The 21,539-nt window shown below is 36.8% G+C and overlaps 1 protein-coding gene across 1 annotated transcript in view; it reads left to right on the top strand.

The window, feature by feature from the left end:
* The window catches only part of ROCK2 (Rho-associated, coiled-coil containing protein kinase 2), a 54,534-nt gene extending 33,855 nt beyond the window's left edge, over positions 1-20,679 (top strand). Inside the window, exons 15-32 of the mRNA XM_010023815.1 lie at positions 212-458; positions 766-863; positions 1,483-1,642; positions 2,614-2,774; positions 3,189-3,373; positions 4,656-4,725; positions 6,106-6,209; positions 6,331-6,517; positions 6,863-6,956; positions 7,069-7,163; positions 7,839-8,018; positions 8,252-8,420; positions 11,514-11,584; positions 12,564-12,652; positions 13,402-13,480; positions 13,687-13,948; positions 14,595-14,808; positions 20,074-20,679. Coding sequence (XP_010022117.1) covers positions 212-458; positions 766-863; positions 1,483-1,642; positions 2,614-2,774; positions 3,189-3,373; positions 4,656-4,725; positions 6,106-6,209; positions 6,331-6,517; positions 6,863-6,956; positions 7,069-7,163; positions 7,839-8,018; positions 8,252-8,420; positions 11,514-11,584; positions 12,564-12,652; positions 13,402-13,480; positions 13,687-13,948; positions 14,595-14,808; positions 20,074-20,077 — 2,469 coding nt within the window. The 3' untranslated portion in view covers positions 20,078-20,679. The remainder of the gene's footprint in view (positions 1-211; positions 459-765; positions 864-1,482; positions 1,643-2,613; positions 2,775-3,188; positions 3,374-4,655; positions 4,726-6,105; positions 6,210-6,330; positions 6,518-6,862; positions 6,957-7,068; positions 7,164-7,838; positions 8,019-8,251; positions 8,421-11,513; positions 11,585-12,563; positions 12,653-13,401; positions 13,481-13,686; positions 13,949-14,594; positions 14,809-20,073) is intronic.
* Positions 20,680-21,539: the final 860 nt, after the last annotated feature.

Raw genomic sequence — 21,539 nt, 5'->3', positions numbered from 1 at the left:
TTTGAAGTACAGATTTTGTTAGTAGTGGAGGGAACTGAAATGCATAATGGAGTTTTAAATGCAGTTCATTCTTGACATGTTTTGGTGTTAAAAAGTAATCCTAACATATACTCCTTTTTATTTCATTAATTCATAAAATCTAGTATTCTGTAGTATCAGCGGTAGTTACTGTAATTTAACTGTTTCTGAAGTATGTTTTTATCATCTTTAGTTGGATGAAGCCAATTCTTCGCTGCGGTCAGAGTCTGATACTGCAGCCAGGTTAAGGAAGAACCAGACAGAAAGCACGAAGCAAATCCAGCAGCTGGAAACTAATAATAGGGAACTGCAAGATAAGAACTGCCTGCTAGAGAATGCGAAACTCAAACTGGAGAAGGACTTTCTCAATCTTCAGTCAGCTCTAGAATCAGAACGGAGAGATAGAAGTCATGGATCAGAGATTATCAGTGATTTACAAGGTATTCCTGCAAATCTCCTGAAGATAAGCTTGCTTCTTGTTTCAGAAATAAAAATAAGGTTTGGTGATGTTATTTGAGCTTCAGATTGTGACTAGGTCAGTGTGCTGTTCTATACAATGTTATGTAAGTGTGGACACAGATTTAAGAGGAAATGTGTAATAACATTTATAAAATGTTATTGATAACTTTTAAAATCACCCCAAAGGGAGTGACTTAATAATCAGAATTGGAAGCTATTGTGTTTGAAAAATTATACATTCTTTTTTCACACACTGCCCAACCTCATTGATGTTTCGGTCATTTTCAGGTCGAATATCTAGCCTCGAAGAAGAAGTAAAAAATTTTTTAGCCAAACTGGAAATGGAGAAGAGACAGTTGCAGGAAAAACTTACAGATTTAGAAAAGGTAAGAGCACTTCTAAGTGAACACTGGTGTTACATTCTTACGGAATCTTACAATTTGTGCTTGTATTATTTGAGACTTGGAGATAAAGTCTATGCAAAATTAAACCTTGATTTTAGTTTTTATTCTTTTCCTTTGAATTTTTTAAATTGTTTTTGCAATTTGAGAAGCGGGGGAAAAAAGACATCATTTCCCTTATAATCGTAATATATTATACTTCTAATGTGTAAAATAATATACTTCAGTATGTAGCTTAACTGTGCATCATTTCATCTGTTGGGATTTTTTTTAAATTCTCAATATTGCCAAAAATAAAAAAGCTTCTGCTACTTTTTTTTTTTTTTTGACAGATTTGTCATTGAAACAGAAGTATGAAAAAATCTTCTATAAACCCAATCTTTGACCTACTCTTATTACAGAATGTTGGTTGTTAAGGCAGTAATTCTGTAATTGTTTGCAGCTGGGGATGTTGTGCCCTTTTTGAGCACTGCCATCCACAGAAAAACATTGTAGAAATGAGTTCTTAGCTTTCTCTTAGCATACGTCCAAGCAGCAGGTAAGTGTTGTCCAAATTTTGTCTTTAACCTGATGTTTTATTCTAATATAATTTTTTCTTAAACAGGAAAAGAGCAACATGGAAATAGATATGACATATAAATTCAAAGTTATGCAGCAGAACCTTGAACAAGAAGAAGCTGAACATAAAGCCACAAAAGCACGATTAGCAGACAAAAATAAGATCTATGAATCTATAGAGGAAGCAAAATCTGAAGCCATGAAAGGTATGTTTGTGCATCACAGTTGGACTAAGGTGTAAATTGTACAAAGTAGGTAATGTAATCTTTTGATGCTAGTGAAAGCCTTTTAAATACAATTAGTGTGGTAAAAATCAATAGTAGCCCCTTTTTAACCTAGGGAAGCAAGGACAGACACACTGGTTTAGCTTAAGAGTGAAACGTTCTGTTTCACACACCACTAATTCATTTTCTGTGCTAGTGTATTCTGACTTAATTTTTCTTAAATTTCTGTCACTAAAACTGTTTGAAATGTTTTTAAGAGTTTATAGGTGTTCTTGCTCAGTGTACTCACACCTTCTTGTGTCTTCCTAAATTAAATATGTCAGCAACATAATGATTTAAATATGTAGACCAGATAGGGTTAGTCACCCTGCATAATCTGGTGCATCTCGTGACAATTGAAATCTCTTGGAGAAAGGGATAATTACCAAACAAATCCAGAAGATTGTTCTTACTTATGATTTAAATGGATTGTTCCCTGCAGTTACTTAAAAACCTAACTAGAGATCCTGTCCTTCCAACTGCAGAGCATTCACAAAAATTGTCAGCATGCAGATGTTCAAAAGAAGCAAAAATGATACAGTGATAATGGCTGAATCACTTGCAATAGCAGCTTCCTGAACAGCTTTCAAATTATCATAGTCAAAGCAACACTTCAGTTGATTTAGATGGATTATTTTTAAAAATCAACCCTTTTATCCATCTCAGTTGTGCTGCTGTTAAACTGGAAGTCATCTTGGAAGTCAAAGGCAGGAAGTGGCTACCAGACAGGAATGCTTTCAAAGCATCCTCTGGGTGTGGGTTTACTGTGAAAATTTTAATCACTTTTCAGCAATATTTCTCCCCAGTGTTAGAAGGATAAATGTGTTGATTACTGTAAATATGGTCCTTCTCCCCTTGCTCTCCAGAATCTGCTGGTTTACACTGGCTGACATATTAAATCTCTTCCTTCACAGAAATGGAGAAGAAACTTTTGGAAGAGAGAGTTTTAAAGCAAAAAGTAGAAAATCGGTTGTTGGAAGCTGAAAAGCAGTGCTCAATGTTGGACTGTGATCTCAAACAATCACAACAGAAAATCAATGAACTCCTGAGGCAAAAGGATCTACTAAATGAAGATGTAAGGAACATTGACAAAAGGAAGCTTGAGTGGAACCTGTATTTCAATATCCTAATATTTTCCTTGTTATAACTATATTTAGGAGTGCTTGTGAATGAAAATGGCAGCAACTTTTTCCTTCTCTGTGCTGGGAGCTTTAAAAAGTCTACAGAGTGTGGTTTCATGTTTCCGAAATATTTCAGTGTTACTAATCTTAAAAAGGTTTTCTTCTGGAATGTACAACCTAGGAGATTGACATGCAAAAGCTATCTTATTTATTGTGTGCTAATGCTTTTGTTCAGGAAACAGCTTTGACTTATCAAAAGATGTGAGCGTGTTGTACAAAAATGTAGAGGAAATCAATAAAAGAAATTGTTTAAATGTTGCTTTCCTGTGTAGGTCTGTAAAATTCACAGGTTTCTGTTTATTTGGCAGGTAAAAAACCTGACACTAAAAATAGAGCAAGAAACACAGAAGCGCTGTCTCACTCAAAATGACCTCAAGATGCAAACACAGCAAGTCAACACCTTGAAAATGTCAGAGAAGCAGTTAAAACAGGAGAATAACCATCTTCAGGAAATCAAACTAAGTCTGGAAAAGCAAAATAATGAACTCCGCAAGTACGCAGTTGCTCTGCATTTTTTAGTAATGTTACTGATTTATAATTGTTTTGGGGCAAAAGCTGAGAGTAATATTCATTCTAAAAATTTGCTGCACAAAATACGCTGTTCTGCCGTTCAGTCTTAATTGTTGCTTAACATAATTTACAGTGACTCTACTTGAGATTTGCCCCAGTGACTCAGCAAAGTACAGATTTGTAGGAAAGGATGTTTGTTACCCTGAAAATCTTAAAAAAAACCCCCAGGCTTAAACCCAACTTAAACAGAAGAGTGTGAGGACTGCAGAGAAACACTTCTTCAACAGAAAGTCTAGGCACTGGTTTTTTTAAATGACATAGGACTTCAGTGAAGAAGAAAGTTACTGGCATTTAGTCCAGGAGAGCTTATTAGAGTTGGAAATGAATCGTAATACACAGCTGTGAAGCGTAACTATTGAAATATCTAATACTACAGATGCTTAAGTACGTCTGTTGGACCTTCAGACAGGATTTGTTCTTCAAGGTCTTACACAAAATATTTGTACCCGATAATAAATAATTTTTTTTATTTATTGAGCAACCTGGTCTAGTGTGAGGTGTCCCTGCCCGTGGCAGGGGATAAGAACTGGGTAAGCTTAAGTTCCCTTCCAACCCAAACCAGTCTGTGATTTTACAATTTTGATTTTTTATTAATATATAAAGAACATTCCTGTGAATGCAAAGCCAAGCACATAAATCAGATGTATCTCATTCTTAGCTCCTTCATGACTTTTGATAAACCATCTCCTTGTGCCTTGTCTTCTCTTTCAGCAAGATGCAGCTATTCACGTGGAAAGCAGAATGTGGTGATGGTTGCTGTAATGTGAAACACTGGCAAAAATATTTTCTGCTACATTACTGTTCTTTGTTACAGGACTGACTTCTTCTAATAATAGATGGATTCGAGAAATGATGCGTGTCGAAGAATACAGACGTATTTTCACAGATTAAGCTCTAGCAAATGAGAGACCAAAACAATGTCAGATCAGTGACGTTTTACATGGAAATAAGATTCAGTCAGTATCCGTTTGCTTTGTCAGTGTCTCTGGCTGGTTAAGCTATGTGACACTGTAGTAGTTACTGTATTAACAGTATTAAACCAACTTATTAGTGCAGTGTTCTCAGCTGTGCAGATGAAAAAGAGCTGGTACCCAGAGGAAGTCTCAGGTTTAATGACTGAAGATCTTAAGAATGTGGATGCTGTCTTTTCTGTTTATTGGTTTGGAATATCTTCATATCTTTTAAAGTATGCTGTTCCTTTCTAGGGAACGTCAAGATGCAGATGGACAAATGAAAGAGCTTCAAGACCAACTTGAAGCTGAACAGTATTTCTCGGTATGTTTTATGCTTCTTCATTTCTATACTAATCTGTTTACTAAGCACAGTGTTAGCTTTTCTTCTTCCTCCTCAGCCATCAGGTGTTTCACATCCCTAACCTAACACTAATTTCTTTTCTTGTGTCTATCTTGACTCTTGTCTGTAACCTTGTCTTCACTACTTGTTCTTGATCACTGAGCAGTGTGAAAGAGCTTATGTTAAAAAATATCCCAGCTTTAGAAGGGAGTCCCAAACACATTTCAGAGGGAGGAAAGAGTCAAACAGCTCATTCTTTTACAGTGTGAATAATTTTCTTCATGTTTCAAGCCTTTTGCATTCAGCATCCGTTCCATGCTGCATGGAAGAGCTGTATTCTCTGAATCACGTGGTGTGACAAAACGTGCATTTAAGACTTGGAAGGGAGTTTTTGCATTACAGCCAAACTTCGTAGAGATCTATTGGGAGTTTTTGCTTTATTGTGGTAAGGTACAACAGAATAAATGGGTATTGTATATACCTATTTATTCTGTTACAGTACTAGCATATGGAGGTTAATTTATGTTAACAGAGCACAGCCAGTCACACTGCAGGTAGAGGCTGAACAGCTTGTTTCAGAATTAAAGGCAAGTTAGGATTTTACTGTGGTGTTAAGGTCACTGAGGAGAAGGACTGTGAAGTTTTAGTAGGTGAATAAGTTGCACACATTTAAGTAGAGGATGGGCGAGTTGAGGTCAGTTGGCTGTCGTGGATGGGCAGAGAGGGGCAGTCTGTCTTGAAATCCCTGCAGTAAGTCCACTTGCAGTTGTCTGTCTGATTACCTGTCTTCAGTCATTTGAACATACAGAGTAATACAATTTTTCTTTCATTTATTTTAGAGCTCTGGACGTGTAATGATTAAAAAAAAAAATAGTAATTCAAATGTGTTTCCAGTCTGTTTTTCCCTTCTTCTTATCCTACTTCTTGCTTTTTAACTGTCATGTTAGTTTCATAGATTTTGTATGCTTAAAGTCTAAATTCTACATCTCTACCTGCGTCAGACAAAGATTTAAAATACTAGAGAAAAATAATGTTTTTCCTTGCTTCTGATACTTCTGAAATTCTATCAAACGGTGATTTTCACATTTAAGGTCTCTTTAACAGTATGTTTACAAGTATATAAAATGTATGTCATACATGTATTCATTCACAAATACATAAGGTAAAAAACGTGAAATAACCGAAATACATTTGCGAATGATGATGTCATTTAGTTGAATTCAGAGAAGGCACTGCACAATCACACTCTAACTGGGTGTATGGTTAAAGAATTGCATACAGTGTCATCTTGTATCACTTTTTGTGTACCCTCAAGCTAGAACATGCAAGTCACGTCCTTTTCTTTCCAACTTCAAATTCTAGACTCTATATAAGACACAAGTCCGAGAACTTAAAGAAGAATGTGAGGAGAAGACCAAACTTTGTAAAGAAATGCAGCAAAAAATACAGGAGTTACAAGACGAGAGGTACGTTCTACTAGTTGTACTACTAATACGTAAAAGGTTAGCGTAGCTTCTCATTGTTGTCTTTCCCACCCTGCCCCATAACCTGCCATATCAGTTAATAATATATATCAATAATTTGCAGAGACTCCTTGGCTGCTCAGCTAGAGATTACTTTGACAAAAGCAGATTCAGAGCAACTTGCGCGTTCCATTGCTGAAGAACAGTACTCTGATTTGGAAAAAGAGAAGATTATGAAGGAGCTGGAGATTAAAGAGATGATGGCCAGGCATAAACAGGAACTTACTGAGAAGGATGCCACCATAGCTTCTGTGAGTTATGTGAATTATAATTTTGGTAGAGGTTTACATGAGTTTGAATTTTATTTGCAGTTTGACTTATCCATTGCTATTTACCATACTTAGAGGTAAGTGATAGGAAAGTAAATCTGACATTTTAAAAATATTTATTTTTCTATGAAATAAATAAAAAAAAATCTTACGCTGTTTCTTCCACTAAAGCTCTCTGACCATTTGTTCTTCTGTGCCCCTACCCCTCTTACAGCTAGTCCTGTTAATCCTTACCCTGGTTTCACTCTAAAGCATTTCCTTCTGTCCTGTAATGCTTTCGTATGCCAAATGAGTTTTGTTACATGGTTCTGTGTGTTTGTTTTGTAGTTGGAGGAAGCAAATAGGACACTGACTAGTGATGTGGCTAATCTTGCTAATGAGAAAGAAGAACTGAACAATAAACTAAAGGAAGTACAAGAACGTATGTATTCTCTGAAACATAACTTAACTTGAAACCAGTTTTGTTCTTTAATAGTACTATTTTCTTTTGTAATGAGCTTTATGAGATTTATTTTTTTATTACCTTGCCGCAGAAATTACAAAGCTAAAAGAAGAAGAAGCAAATGTAGGAAATATTAAAGCACAATTTGAGAAACAGTTGTTGAATGAAAGAACATTGAAAACCCAGGTAAGCAAATACCTACATGAATGAAGAGCTGGTGCTTATGTATCGAATAACTTTCAATAGAGAACTTTCCATGGTAAATTATCTATATGTACTGTTAATGCTTTATTCTTTTTTTGACCCTGAAACAAAATATCTTGATTCTTTTCTTTTTTTTTCTTCTACTAAGTAGACTTTCAGTGTAGTGAAGCTGCGTCCTCATGAGTTACCAGAGGACCTCCTGATCTAGATGCAGTCCACCTGCAAAAATCATAATTTCAGTCAGATGAATTCCTATTTTACTGTTTTCCATCTTGATTTATATTTCTCTGTAAGTTACATAAAAGAGTAGATATCTGATTTTAATCTGGATTGTCTTTAAGAACAAGTGGCATTTTAATCCAAGTTTATATTTTGGGGCTAACTCATGAAAATGGAAGGGATTACTTAGATGAATAGAAGTGTTCTCTGCTTCCTCAGTGTGAATGCTTCCTCAAAGTGAAAACGGCATCTTTACTTTCTTTTCAATTTTGACTAATACATTGAATTAAAGCAACTTTATAGTACTGGATTGCAGAGGTCTGGGTTTACAGTTAGGTTAAAGTATCTCTTCAAGGACAGGAGAAAAGACTTTCTTCATAATGTAACTCTGTGTATTTATTAGTGTGGGTTTTGTCATTTTTTCTTTCCCATGGGAAGGCTGTGAATAAATTGGCTGAGATCATGAATCGGAAGGGTCCAGTCAAACGTGGAGCTGACACTGATGTACGGCGGAAGGAAAAGGAAAATAGGAAACTGCATATGGAATTGAAGTCTGAACGAGAAAAGTTAACCCAAATGATGATCAAATACCAGAAGGAAATCAATGAAATGCAGGCAGTAAGATCCTTTTGCAAATACAAATACTGATAGCATTTTCTGTAATTCTCATTGAATTGATAGAGGCTTTAAGGTAGTATATATAGCCTCTATTCCTGAATTTCCCATGACCAAAAGAAATACGCAATATATATATTGATATTGGCTGCATAGTCTCTGTAATTTTCTACTTATATTTTCTCTGAGTAACTGAGTATTATAATAAAAGGAAATTTTGTGATCTATGCTTACAGCAAATAGCAGAAGAGAGTCAGATACGGATTGAACTCCAGATGACTCTGGACAGTAAAGACAGTGATATTGAACAGCTTCGTTCGCAGCTGCAGTCATTGCACATTGGTCTAGACAACAGTAGCATAGGCAGTGGACCTGGAGATGCTGAGACAGATGATGGATTCCCTGGTATGTTAATTTCATTAATATTTCTGCATTAATTGGGTTTATAGCAGTGTTTTACCATAGAAGCTGAATTATTAAATTAATGCTCTGATGATTCTGTGGCTTTTCATCTTCATGTGTTTCTATCGTCTTACCAACGATTTGATAGCGATCACTGTCCACCTACTAAATCTGTCTGTAATCATACTTCATCTCACATTTATTTAAAGAAATTTCTTTTTAAAAGTCTATTGTACCCCATTAAAACTAAGTATTTTATTGTGATGATTACTTTGCAATTACTGTTATGTGATGAAATGTAAAACTAATACTCTCTTCTTAGATATTCTATTTTGACTTCTTTTCTACCTTTTTCCTCCTTTATCCTTTGTGTTTAGTCCATATCACTCAATCCCACACTATGGAATCCATGTCCTTTACCTACCAGCACTCTTCTACCTCTGTCAGTATTGCCACTAAGCCTTCCAGTTCTCGCATGCTTCTCGATTCTGATTCTGACTCAGAGGAAGAACCTTTGTCTTGTTCCCACAGCCCTACAGAAGTTGATAGCACAGGTGACATCCCTGAGAACTGTTTGGTTTTGTTCTTACTGTGTACTTTTCTCTGTTTCAAAACTAACGCTATTAATATATTATTTAAACAAGAAACCCAACACATCAAATCTGGCAGTAAACATGCTGCAGTGTGGCAGTAAACATGGCAATCAATGACATCAAAACATTTGCATGAGCAAATGATTGGCCTGTTGTCTCTAAACGTTTACAAATGCTTGCTCCCATTTATAAAACCACCATTTTTATGAAGGCATTGTATAAATGAGGCTTACAGCCTTGTTTTCAAGGTAGCCTCTATCCAGTATCTGCAGCTGTCTGTATGACCCTAAGATACCGGATATCAGAGAAAATCAGATCTTTGTGTTGAGACTCCTCACCATCTAAATTTACATTATTTACTCTTAGAAATTCAGTATTCTGAGTATTACATTGATTTGCCTTAATTTGAATCTTATTTTTGATTCTTGTATGGAAAGGCAAGCAGAATTTACTCAGATACAAAAAGCATGTAATGAAGTGATATGGCTCTGGTAAAACAGAGCTTTGTTTTACTAGTTGATATTCATTTTGTATGACAACACATACACCATGTTAACACTAAACAGAAGTTTTGTTCAATGTCAGAGGTGGGGTTTTTAATTACATTCACATTTCTGTATTTCACTTGAGGTTCCTTTAAAGTATGAATACCTTTCCACTGATGGCAAAACTTGTTTTGGGATATTGCCATTACTTCATCAATCTAGAGTAAAGAATAATGCATTTCCTCTATTTTTCTCATTCTCTGTTTTTTGCTGTGAGGCTTCTAATAAAAGTATCATTAAGTACATACATAAGTTTTTCCCTGTTACCTCTGTTGTGGTATCTGCATGGTTTTGTTCTGAAGTAAAAATCATATCTAAGGACTTTTGCTGACATAATTACAACAGCTTCGAGGTATGATGGTTGTATTTTGTTGCGTTTTTCCCTCCTGGTGCTTATAAGCACGTACTGTGAAAATTTTTGAATATTCTGCATTTCTGTAATCTGTTAGTATGGAATGGACACCAGGAATGAAGAAGTGTAATCAGAAATTCATTTTGCCCAATTTCATGCCATAGTATTAAAGATTACAGAGAAAAATAGGGAAAGTATTAATGTGTATTTTTTTCACACCATTAACAAACTACACATGCTTCCTGGATGTGGGGAGGGATTTTTTGCATCAGTATTATGCCTGCAACCCTTCGTATCAAGTGTAGTTGAAAGGAACAATGTAAAGTAGCAGGTGTGAGGCAAAATACACATTGTAGAATTACTTCATTTATGGGAACTTGGCATGTACATTCAAATGTGTCATCAACATCAAATACTTACAGGAGAATGAACTTGGAAGACAGTGCATAGCTGAAAAATAACTGCTTCAAGTCTCTTTAGACAAAATGAGAATTCTGTGAATCATAGAATCACAGAATAGTTAGGGTTGGAAAGGACCTTAAGATCATCTATCTAATAACTATTTGTTACACTCTGTTTAAACATGGGCAGGAGCCTGCAAATGCCCTCTAATGAGAAGGAAAATGATTTTTGCAATTCTGGAGCATGTTTATGCTCCTTTCATGGTTTTGTGTTAATACTTAAGGCTTTGGAATTTTTTGACTTGGGGGTTCCTCAGCAGCAGTAGAGGTTATCTGCTAGGGTGGGAAACTCATTAGAAAACTATTATTGCAATTGAGTAGTTCCTCTTAGTAAAACATAGGGGAAAGAAATGCTTGTATTAGGTGCAGCTCTAAAAATAGGGCCCAAGGCTATGCGATACTGTGTATTACTGAGCACTAGGAAAGTGTGATCCTGGTGAGCTTTTGGTTACCACTGAAATGTGTATGACAGACAACAGCTGAGCTGTTAATATTGTTGATGAATGCAATCCAACTAATGCGCCACTGTAATATAAAATACTGCAAGTGTGTGAAAGGGCAGTTGAATTTAGGCGAGGCCTAAGGATTGGCCAAAGAGTACTTATTTTGGATGAGAGAGCCTAGGAGAATTAGAAAAAAAAGGAAAATTACAGAGCAAAAATATGAATTAGAATACTAAACTCCTGAAATTTTACCTGGCGTATAGAGGATGCAAGTTATTTGTTGTGGTAGTTTGCCTTTTCTTGTCCTGAACTGGATGTTGCGTGGCCTGTACTAATATCTTCAGACGCTGTTCTAAAAGGCAAAGGTTGATAGACATAAGCATTTTAAGTCTTGAAAAAATTACTAAAGGGAATGTGTATGCTGCAATTGTGAGTTTGCTCTTCCCCTTCTTCCTCATGCTTACTACTTTTTTGTGATTGCATCATTGCTTATTGGTTGTATTCAGGAACACACGATTTTAACTTGTTCCTGAACAGTTACTGTGATAAACTTGGCAGGAGTTTGTTGTTTTAAATAGTTCATGTTCTCGTGTTTGCTTTGTTGCTTTCTTATTGATCTTCAATAACTATTTGAAATGCTCAGTAGTCTCAAAAACAATGTTTTGTGAGTTTTTGTGTTCTTCAATATATACTTTTTTTCAGAGTCAAGATTGGAAGGCTGGCTATCGCTGCCTGTTAGAAATAACACTAAAAAATTTGGATGGGTTAAGAAGGTAAGAAAACCAGATCTGTGATCTTGTGTTATATGTTGTCTGGATTTTAAGCGTACTACAGGCTTTCAACACATAAATCGTTCTTTGATACATGTTCTCTCATTACTTAAACATATAAAATATGTTAGCTGGTATAGCTACCTCTGAGGAGGAGCATGTTAAGACAATTGTAGTAGGTTAAAACACTTCTTTGACCAGCCAGAGGTGAGAACAGCCATTCACGATCTTCAAACGTTTGTGCATTCAGGCATCAGCACTCCCAGCAGTATTACATAGCTGGAATTCAGCAGAATCTGGAAGCAGATGCCCATGACAGATTCTTTATTTAGGAGATAAAATTAACAACTACTCATCTGCCTTGTACAGCCTTCGCTCATCTACTGCTTTTCAGTAATCTCTTTGATGGTTCCTCTCCCAAATAATAACATACACATTTTCATACCACTTCATGTGCTGCTCAGTCAAACTCTTAATTTGGGACGAAACTGTGAAAATAGGAGGTCTTACAGGTAACTAGCTTTCTTAGGACACTTGCTAGCAATGCTGCTGAGTGTAGCAGTGATCCTTGTGAATATTATCCCTATTAGTTATGAACAACACAAGTAAAATAGGTATTATGACAATTACTCTCACTATCAATCCAATTGAAAATTAAATCAATAAAATAGAAATGAAAAGCTTTATCTTACCGTGTTCCAGGCTTGATTTTTATCTCTTCATCTATACTTAAATCTGTTTAAATATCAATTAATCTGATAATAAAAACTGATTTATCAGGTAATCAGGATTTTGTTTGGTTTGCAATTAATTTATTGGCAAATATGGATTTAGCATACATTTCTATTGTCTATTTAGCTACCATTTAATAAAGCTGTAGAAAAACATTGCTGTGATGTCTGTGGTAATTACCGTGACATCTTTGACATCTGTGATGACCTGGATTAAAATGTGTATTTTCTCTTTTTCTGTCTCTTAACAGTATGTAATTGTAAGCAGTAAGAAGATCCTGTTCTATGACAGTGAACAAGATAAGGAACAATCTAATCCTTATATGGTATTAGATATAGAGTAAGTATTACCATGTGAGATTCCTTGTTCTGATTTGTAGGTGAACTTTGCCTGAAACACGCTGGCAAAAGGCCTTTTTGAGGTTCAGCCTGGGAGCACAATGTCAGATGGGGTGTACTTGTGTTATCTGAACTGCAGAGCCGGGACCTCAGGATCCACTGTGATGAAGAATTGTGTTTGCTGTAAGCAAACTGTTTGCAGCAGTAGTGTGGTGCTGAGTCTAATACAGGATGCTCCACTGAGCTCTCATGTAACTGAATTGCTTTCACGAGCTCACCTAGGCCTCCCACACATACACATTATAGCAAAAAATGTGAAGAAAACTGTAGCAGAGAGGCTATAATGTTCAGTGTTTGTACATTTTCACTTACAATGTGTCCTTACAGGTGAGCTGTATAGTTAATTATTTTCTTAATAAATGCAAAATATGGAGAGGTTGGAGTGTGGAAAGAGCATTGTTGGAAAGCCACCAGCAGGCATTAACAGTCGCATGATGCTGGGTTTTCAGTGCTGTCTTTTTACTTTTTTTTAATCTGAAAAATATAGATAGATACTTGTAACTTCTTTTTATTTAGGGTTCATGTGTAGGATTGAAAGATAAGGTTTTAATCAAGTGATTAGAAATTTGACCTGACAAATCTTTAATGGCTCTAAGTCTTAATGTGGTTCATTGTATCCTAATTTAATCTGTCAATTTAAATTTCTTATTTTGGTAATAATTTTTGTCCTATTGAAATAATTTCCTATAGCAAACTCTTCCATGTCCGACCAGTCACTCAGACTGATGTGTACAGAGCAGATGCCAAGGAAATTCCTAGGATATTCCAGGTATTTAAATTAGTGTTTCTAACATGGTAAAAAACCAATTTCACACATTGTAAAAAATACTTTCAGAACTTTGTCTAATGAAATATTTACTAAAAATTACTGGAAAAAATATTCTGGTGTAATCCTTCAATCTTTATACTTAGATAATGACTATGAATTTACATTTATCATCTAGGAGTACTGAGATTATTTTGCTTTGATTCTAGATTCTATATGCTAATGAAGGAGAGAGCAAAAAGGAACAGGAATTTCCTGTGGAGCCCATGGGAGAGAAGTCAAATTACATTTGTCACAAAGGACATGAGTTTATACCTACTCTTTATCACTTTCCAACCAATTGTGAAGCTTGTATGAAGCCACTGTGGCATATGTTTAAACCTCCTCCTGCTCTAGAATGTCGCCGTTGTCATATCAAATGTCACAAAGATCACATGGATAAAAAAGAAGAGATTATAGCACCTTGCAAAGGTAAGTAGCAAGTGTTTGAATATGCACATAGTTGCTGAAGTCGTAAGGCGTTCTAACAGATGAGAGGATCCTAGCAGGATCCTAGTTTGACACCAACTAAACATAAAGAGGTAGGGGGTTTTTATTAGTATGTAGCTATCAGAACCTTTCTGAGGGAGTCTACATGAGGATCAGCTCACTGCTGTGAGTTAATGGCATGTGGCCAATGTATGTACATGCCTGTTGTGTTGGCAGCCTTGTGCAGTAAAGTGTGGTAGACATAAGATGGCTCACAATGTGTGTCGTGCTGCATTGCTGTGTGAAATGATAGTGTTAATGCATGTTATGAAATAGATGACATTCAATGAAGTTTACTCCTTGTGACTCACATTACTTGTTTTCTTGGGCACATCTCTTTGTGTTACCCTTCCCTGTTTTTTTTCCATGTGTATCTTCAATGGTATGAAGCTGTTGGCCTCTAAATGTAAGGAGGCACTGTCAGCAGCTGGGAAACTTCAAAGTTTGGCAAAATCACTTAGCTTTTAATTTCTCTGCTTGATTCTCTTTGTGTTGACTGTGAGAGTATGGTAATCTGTCAGCTAATTTTTGATGCTGGGACATGTTTAGAATAATAATGATATTTTTATTTTAAAAATTCTTACTACAGTGTACTATGATATTTCAACGGCAAAGAATCTACTACTGTTAGCTAATTCTACGGAAGAACAGCAAAAATGGGTGAGCCGTCTGGTGAAAAAAATACCCAAGAAGCCTCCAGCACCAGACCCCTTTGCTCGATCTTCTCCCAGAACTTCCATGAAGGTACAGCCAAACCAGTCCATCAGACGACCAAGTCGACAGCTTCCTCCAAACAAACCAAGGTGACACAAGAGCTGCTATTTAATTTATTGGTTTAAACACCTGACTACAATTAATGTCAATATATTGATAAGGATAATTGACCACAAATGTTGAGGACTGTTGACATGTGATCTAGCATGTCATCTTCTATAAACCTCAGTTAAGTTAGGAGAGCACTATGTTTGTTCCTTGTTTAAAGGACTTTGCATTATCTGTTAGATAACCCTTCCGTACCGGTAATGTATCCTATTGCTCCTGTATGTAATAGGTAGAACTTGTAGCATCATCTGTAGCTTAATAGGTCCTGTGAACTGGCAGGGAAAATGGTGTTTATCTAGGCAAAGAGTCAGGGAGAGGGGCATGAAGGTTAAAAAAAGAAAAGAAAAAAGAAAATAAGGTTTGACAATATTCAAGTTGGCCATTGCTGTACCTGATTTGAAGTTGAGTGATGAAGTTAGGTGCTTGTGGTTCTAACGAACCTTGGAGAGAACTGGGTGCCTTCAAAAAGCAGTCTAGAAGGCCTTACCTGTAGCAAAGACTACATGTCTTTTGTTTCTTATTGCTTGGTTTGGAGGCATGTGTTTGAATTCCTGCCCTGCTCTTAGGTTAGACACTGGATTGCAGATTCGTCTGTTAATGTGTATTTCATCTGACCAAATGTATATATCTTTATGTCTGACTCCATTTACAGTTCATGTTTAGGAAGAGCTGGTTTTAGGTTTCCCATCCTCCTAGTTGTAGAAAAGGAGCATGCAGCATGCTTCTGGATGTCTACAGTGAAAATCTAGTGCGCATGAATCTCACTTTTGCATCTATGCCCACGTGGGATCCACAGCATAGAGCCCATTGCTGCAGTGGAAGGCACCTGTCTGAGCATCACTTGTGCTTCTTGAAAGAGAGCAGGAAGATTGGACCTGGGGGGAGAGGTCATCATTTGTGAAGTAGCTGGAGCACTTACCAAAGGCTTAAGAGTTGGTTTCAATTCCTTATTCAGCCTAGGACTCATGCTCATGTCTCATCATTCCTAAAAGAGTAGTCTTATCAAGTTCCTCTGATTTGGAGGAAAAAATTTCCATACAAAACCAAGTAATCTATTACTGGATCTATTTTAAGGGGCAAAACCCTATACTGTATTGTGGAAGTGACAGCATTCTGCAGGTAGTGCTCATGTGCACAGTACAGAATTTCGGGGGTTTTTTTCTGTTTACTTTTTTCACCACCCAGAGCACTTGCTAATACTTGGTTATATCAGTCCCCAGTTGTTGACAGCCTGTGGAAAGTTTGGTCTGACTTATTTTGTTTGATGCAGTATTCCAGAAGCAATGGGCAGTCCAGCAAAGGACTGAATGTTTTTCTTCTGCATAGTGCTTACAGTCCAATTACTACTAATCCAGTAGTGTTACTCTATTTCTTACTGTCGACATAGGAAGGGTATAGTATAAATTCTGATTCTTTTTCCACAGCTAATCTTAGGTGTTCTGAAAATAATTTTTCTCCTTCTAACACTGTTCTTTGAATCTTCATGACCTTGTTTACACAATGCTGTCATAACACAGTATTTACTCTTACTATTCATTTTATTTGTGGTCCTCCTTCACTACAAATCGGTCTTGAATGGTTTTTTTTCTAGCTACATATTTTGTAATGGTGGGAAAAGGAGAAGGATGAATATTTTTGTGTGTAAACCGTTTTATTTTTGCAGTTAAACTTTCCAAGTGAGCTTTGCAAAGGTACCTAACAGATGGAAAAGTGTAGTTCTGTGAGTTCATGTCACCTGTCACCTTAATAATGCAGGTCTGTCCAACCAGTGGAAATTTGTATGGATTTAAAGACTTTTAATTAGAAACCATATCCTTATATTACCGTAATTGCTATGGCCAATTTATAGCTGACTGGTGCTTCTGTGAGGCGTTCGTGCAAGGGCTTACTGTATGGATTCATAATTTTCTGTTACGAACTTCATTAGGAGTGAAGATGTAGTTGCCAGTTGAATCTGGGGACTGAGGAGCTGGAGGTGAGCCAGCAGTGGGCCCTGGCAGCAAGGCAGGCGCTGGGACTGCACCCAGAGGAGCGCAGCCAGCTGACTGCAGGAAGAGATTATCCCCCTCTGTTCACTCCTTAGGCTGCAGCAAGATACTGCCTCTGCGTTTGGGCCCCCAAGTTCAGCCAGACATTGACAAACTGGGAAGGGCCAGGAGAGGCCACCAGGATGGTCAGAACAGAGGCTTTTGAGGGAGCTGGTCTTACTCAACCTGGATGAAGACAACTCCAGGGGTGTATGCGAGCAGCCTGCCCCACTCCCTGCAGGGAAGGTATCGAGGAGATGGAGCCAGGCTCTTCAGTGCCGCATGGTGGGAGGGTGAGAGACAAGGGACTTGGTTCACCCAAGAGAGATTCCGACTGGATAAAAGGGAAAGCAAACACAGGGACCTGGGCAGGGAGGCAGGCTGGTGAGGCTGGATGGGCTCCATCCCTGGAGGCTTTCAAGACCTGACAGGACAAAGCCTTAAGCAGCCAGGGCTGGCCTTGTGGCTGACCCTGCTTTGCGCTGGAGGTTGGGCTTAGGGGCCTCCAGAAGTCCCTTCCATCCTGTATCATCCTACAAGTGCTGTCCCTGCTAGGAATTTCACGCCATGATTGTTTCTCCAAGGTTTTCATGGCTGTTGTCCTTCGTGATGATTTAAGAAAAGGGCAAACCAGTTTTAGACACAGACCACGTAATTTCTGCTTATCCATTCAGTTGGATTGTGCCAGAATGCTAATGCCAAATTAAAAAAAAAAAATCAACTTTAATACATTTTAATGCCTAATAAATTCTTCAAGTGTTTTAGAAATTACAGTGGCCATAGTTCATGTAACAAATGAATATTGAGCCTTTTCAGGAATATGGCACATGTAAAAGTGTAAAAACTTTAAAACCTGAAACCCCGCCAAATGCATTTTGTTTAAAGCATCTGATTATTAACGCTGTAGCATGTTTTAGTTAAATACACTGAAGGTTCTGTTAAAGTTTCTATCTCTGCCTCCTATGGCTGACATATAATTCTGATTTAAAACCCCTTGAGCTCACTGGATGGATGAGTCGACTTGAGTTTCATTTCTCATAGCGGTAGCAATTGAGAAGTTTGTACTTCCGGTATTTGTCTTAGCATCATTCGTAACAGAAAGAGGTGAATGCTTCTAGACACTGATTCATCCCCTCCCAAAATAAATGCCTAAAATAAGTAAAATGACTCATTTGCTGACAAGGTTTGACTCGCTGGCTTGCTTTGTTCTAGAGTGACCATAGAAGGAGCTCAGGCAGCGATGCTTAGAGAACAAGTTGATACCTTCTCTGGTTTTGGCATTGCTTAGCTTTAAATAGTGAGCTATGGGATAGCTGTATAGGGTAATCCCACTGAGTCTGGGATACAGTAAAATCCTGCTGTATCTGTTTGTAAATTCAGGTGACACTGTTTTATTTGATGTTCTGCTCAGCAGTCAAGTGTACTTGGGTTTTTTGGAAAAACTGTTAGCTTTACATTACTGTCTGCAAAGGGGTGGCGGGAGAGCATAAAACTGTACCTCAGTCAACAAGAACAGCAGCAGACCAGAAAATGTTATGAAATGTACATCTTGGTGTCTTCATAACATTGGTACTGAAATTTTGGGGGACTAAACCCAGTATGGTAAGGGTTCTATAGAATTGAATGATTTGTGAGATAAATTCCCAATGAATACAACATTCCTGGCTTACATGAACACTGACTGACTGACTCTTCCTAGTCTGCGATAGGTGAAGGAAGGAACCCATCTACCTTAACATAGTCTTTTACTTAAACAGGTTTAGTGATAACAAATGGAATTTTGAAGTCTTTTATAGAAGTGTGACCCATATTAAACATCAAACCCTCCTGTTGCAGATTACTTGATCTGGCATTTAAGGACTGGGATTGGTCATTTGATGATGTTGATGATATTGATGGTGATGATGATGACGATGTGTTTGATTTCTGAAGAAGTATAAGGGGTAAATCTAAACAGAGAGGAATGGATTTGTTTGCTTTGACTACAGCATGCTATGTTGGGTTTTGTTTCTCAAAGCAGAGAAAACACAAGATCTCATTTTAATATTTTAAACAGTAAAAATGAGATTCTGTTCATGATGTTGGATTTTTAGAGAAATGATTTTCATTAAAGCAAAGTTGTGGCATTTGACAGTGGTTTTATCTTTCTAATATTAGATGGGGTTTGGTTTGTTGTTTTTTTCAAAACTCATGTCTGCCTGCCTGAAAAAAACCCTAAATCTGCTGTTGCCAGAGTAGTTGCTCACCAATGGTGCCAGTACTGCTAACCTCTGCAGATAATTTTTGAAGGCTAAAAGGGAGATTGTAGCAGTTGGATATGTAGCTGAAATAGAATTGGTATTTGCAAATAGTTTTCATTTTTAAGCTTTTAACATAAACTGACTGCTTTATGGCTAGCAGACATGAAATCAACCAAGTTCTGCATTTTGCTTTTCTACCTGTGTTCTGAAGTGAATTGACTTGGCTTTTCTTTGCAGTGCTGTGCTTTTTGGGTACCTAACCATGCATTTGAAAACTTACGTAAACAAATGGGATTTGCAGCTTCTGGGATGTGGTTTCCTTGACTGCTTTAGAAAAGATATGGCCATTTCCTTGCTCTAATTTGTCCTGTGGCTTACTTAAATATGCAGAGTGAATGTACTGGAAATAGAGATAACCAAACCGTTCTATATTAACTACTTTGTAGTTTTCAATGCTTAATCATTTTACATGTTGGTGCAGTGTTATGTTTACACAGGAAAAAAAACAAACTAAATGTTAAATTCCTAAGGATTCTTTTAAGTAAGGTGTGACTCAGCCTTATAAAGGAATGGGCGATGACAGCAGAAGTAGCGCTGCACCTCAGTTGTCTACTCAGTTATATGAGATACCAGCTCTTGATTTAACTGGCTTAGTGTTTACAATAACAAGCATTATGTTAATTAAATATACTGCATTTTTATGTATTAAGATCTCACAAATTACTAAGCTTTTAGAAGTGACTATTACTCTGTGCGTATTGTACTCTACCCTCATACATTACAAGGGGGTTTAATCGATTTGGGATCATAATGCATAAGATGTGCTGTACCTAAGTAATGATGCTGTCGAACACAGAGAAATTGTGTTTTCCCCAAGTATGGTGATGAGCCCATCTTAAATGAAGACTTTGAGGAAGTATACTTGTGTCAGATTTACATTCGTTGCATTTACTGACCAAACTTCCTGCTTCTTTTTCAGCTAACTGCTTTCCGTGAATGCAGGCACAATTCAAGGTGATAATTTTCTTCCTGTTACAGCAAGACTGAAACATATCCCAAAATATATTAAAAATATATATATTTTCCTGAGAGATTGTGCTATATATATCAGAGGTTTACATTTTTGCTGCAATATAAATTACTAATCTCTGATGGTTTTCCTGTATTCTCCTGAGTGACTGATCAAAAGAGGTTGGTAAATAGTAAAAGGATATGTTAGGTAACCTTTTAAACTCTGTTCCACAAAAGCTTTCTTGGCAAGACACATACACTACATTTCATAAAAGGATTGAGAGGAATGAATATTGAAATGGAAGAAACTGACTTTTCAGTTTTCATAAAGATGCCACCAGCATGTCTGCAAGAAGAACAGGAGGAAGATCCCCCACAGTGATATAGACTGCATCTGTAAGAAGTGACCATTATACTGTGTATATATATTGTACTGTAATACTGCAAGAGGGTTTTAAAAATCTTTCCACTTTATTTTTTTATGCTTATTAATCAGATACCGTTACTTATTGCAGTTGCAACTATGCACTTGTATAAAGCCATAATGTTGAAGTTTATATCATTCATACATGTCTATCGGAAGCTGCATGTCAGTGTTCAGCAGCTAGTATAAGTTTGAAGTATACGCTAGTTTCAGCTACGTCATCATGGGCAGTCCTGTTTTACCTGTCTAATTGCCTTAATTTAAATTTTTTTTCTGAGTTTTTTTTGCCCATTCTCTCTATTTAAGGAAAAAAGAAGGTTTACCAGCTCTTAGGATGCAGTTTTGCTTTGTGGCAGAAAAAATAGTGCACTATTTCTACACCTAGTAAGTATATCAATGTCAGCCTATTCTGAATGTATACGACTGGTTTTAAGGGTGGAGGAAGTGTTGGTTACAGAAACATGTGATACCATTGGAGTTACCTGACCATTTGCTTGTATATGTAACTGCTCATCCAGCCCTTTTTACAAACCTCAATATTAGTTATTGACTTATATTAACCCTCATTAAGTGCTATGAAACTTCATTTTGCCTTGTTTTTGCATACTCTCCTAGATGTGTTTTTTATTTCTGGAAAACAAGAAAAGAATCTGTGACTATTTTTACATTTCACAACACAATAGTCGAGGACTGTCACAAACTTTAAGTAAAAACATACTGTAGGTGTATTTTAAACTTTTAAATTTGGTTCTCTAGCACATAGCTGTAGGCATAGATAAATATTTCAGTAGTGTGTCTTGAGAACTGATAGCTGGGAAGAAAAGGCCTCAGAGGCACTTAATCTGACTTTTTTTTTTAACTTGGAGTTGTACAAAAAATATAATTTATGTGGGCTCATTCATGACGTGTTCATAATTATCCCAGAAAATGCATGTTTTATACAACTACAGTATGCGATGTTAAACATATTGACAGTAAAAAAATGTAGTCTCCTATTTGGTCTCTTTATA

Source organism: Nestor notabilis, unplaced genomic scaffold (assembly GCF_000696875.1).
Source record: "Nestor notabilis isolate BGI_N333 unplaced genomic scaffold, ASM69687v1 scaffold32251, whole genome shotgun sequence".
Taxonomy (NCBI): Eukaryota; Metazoa; Chordata; class Aves; order Psittaciformes; family Psittacidae; genus Nestor; species Nestor notabilis.
The sequence above is the reverse complement of the archived record's forward strand: the minus strand, read 5'-3'. Positions and strand labels throughout refer to the sequence as shown.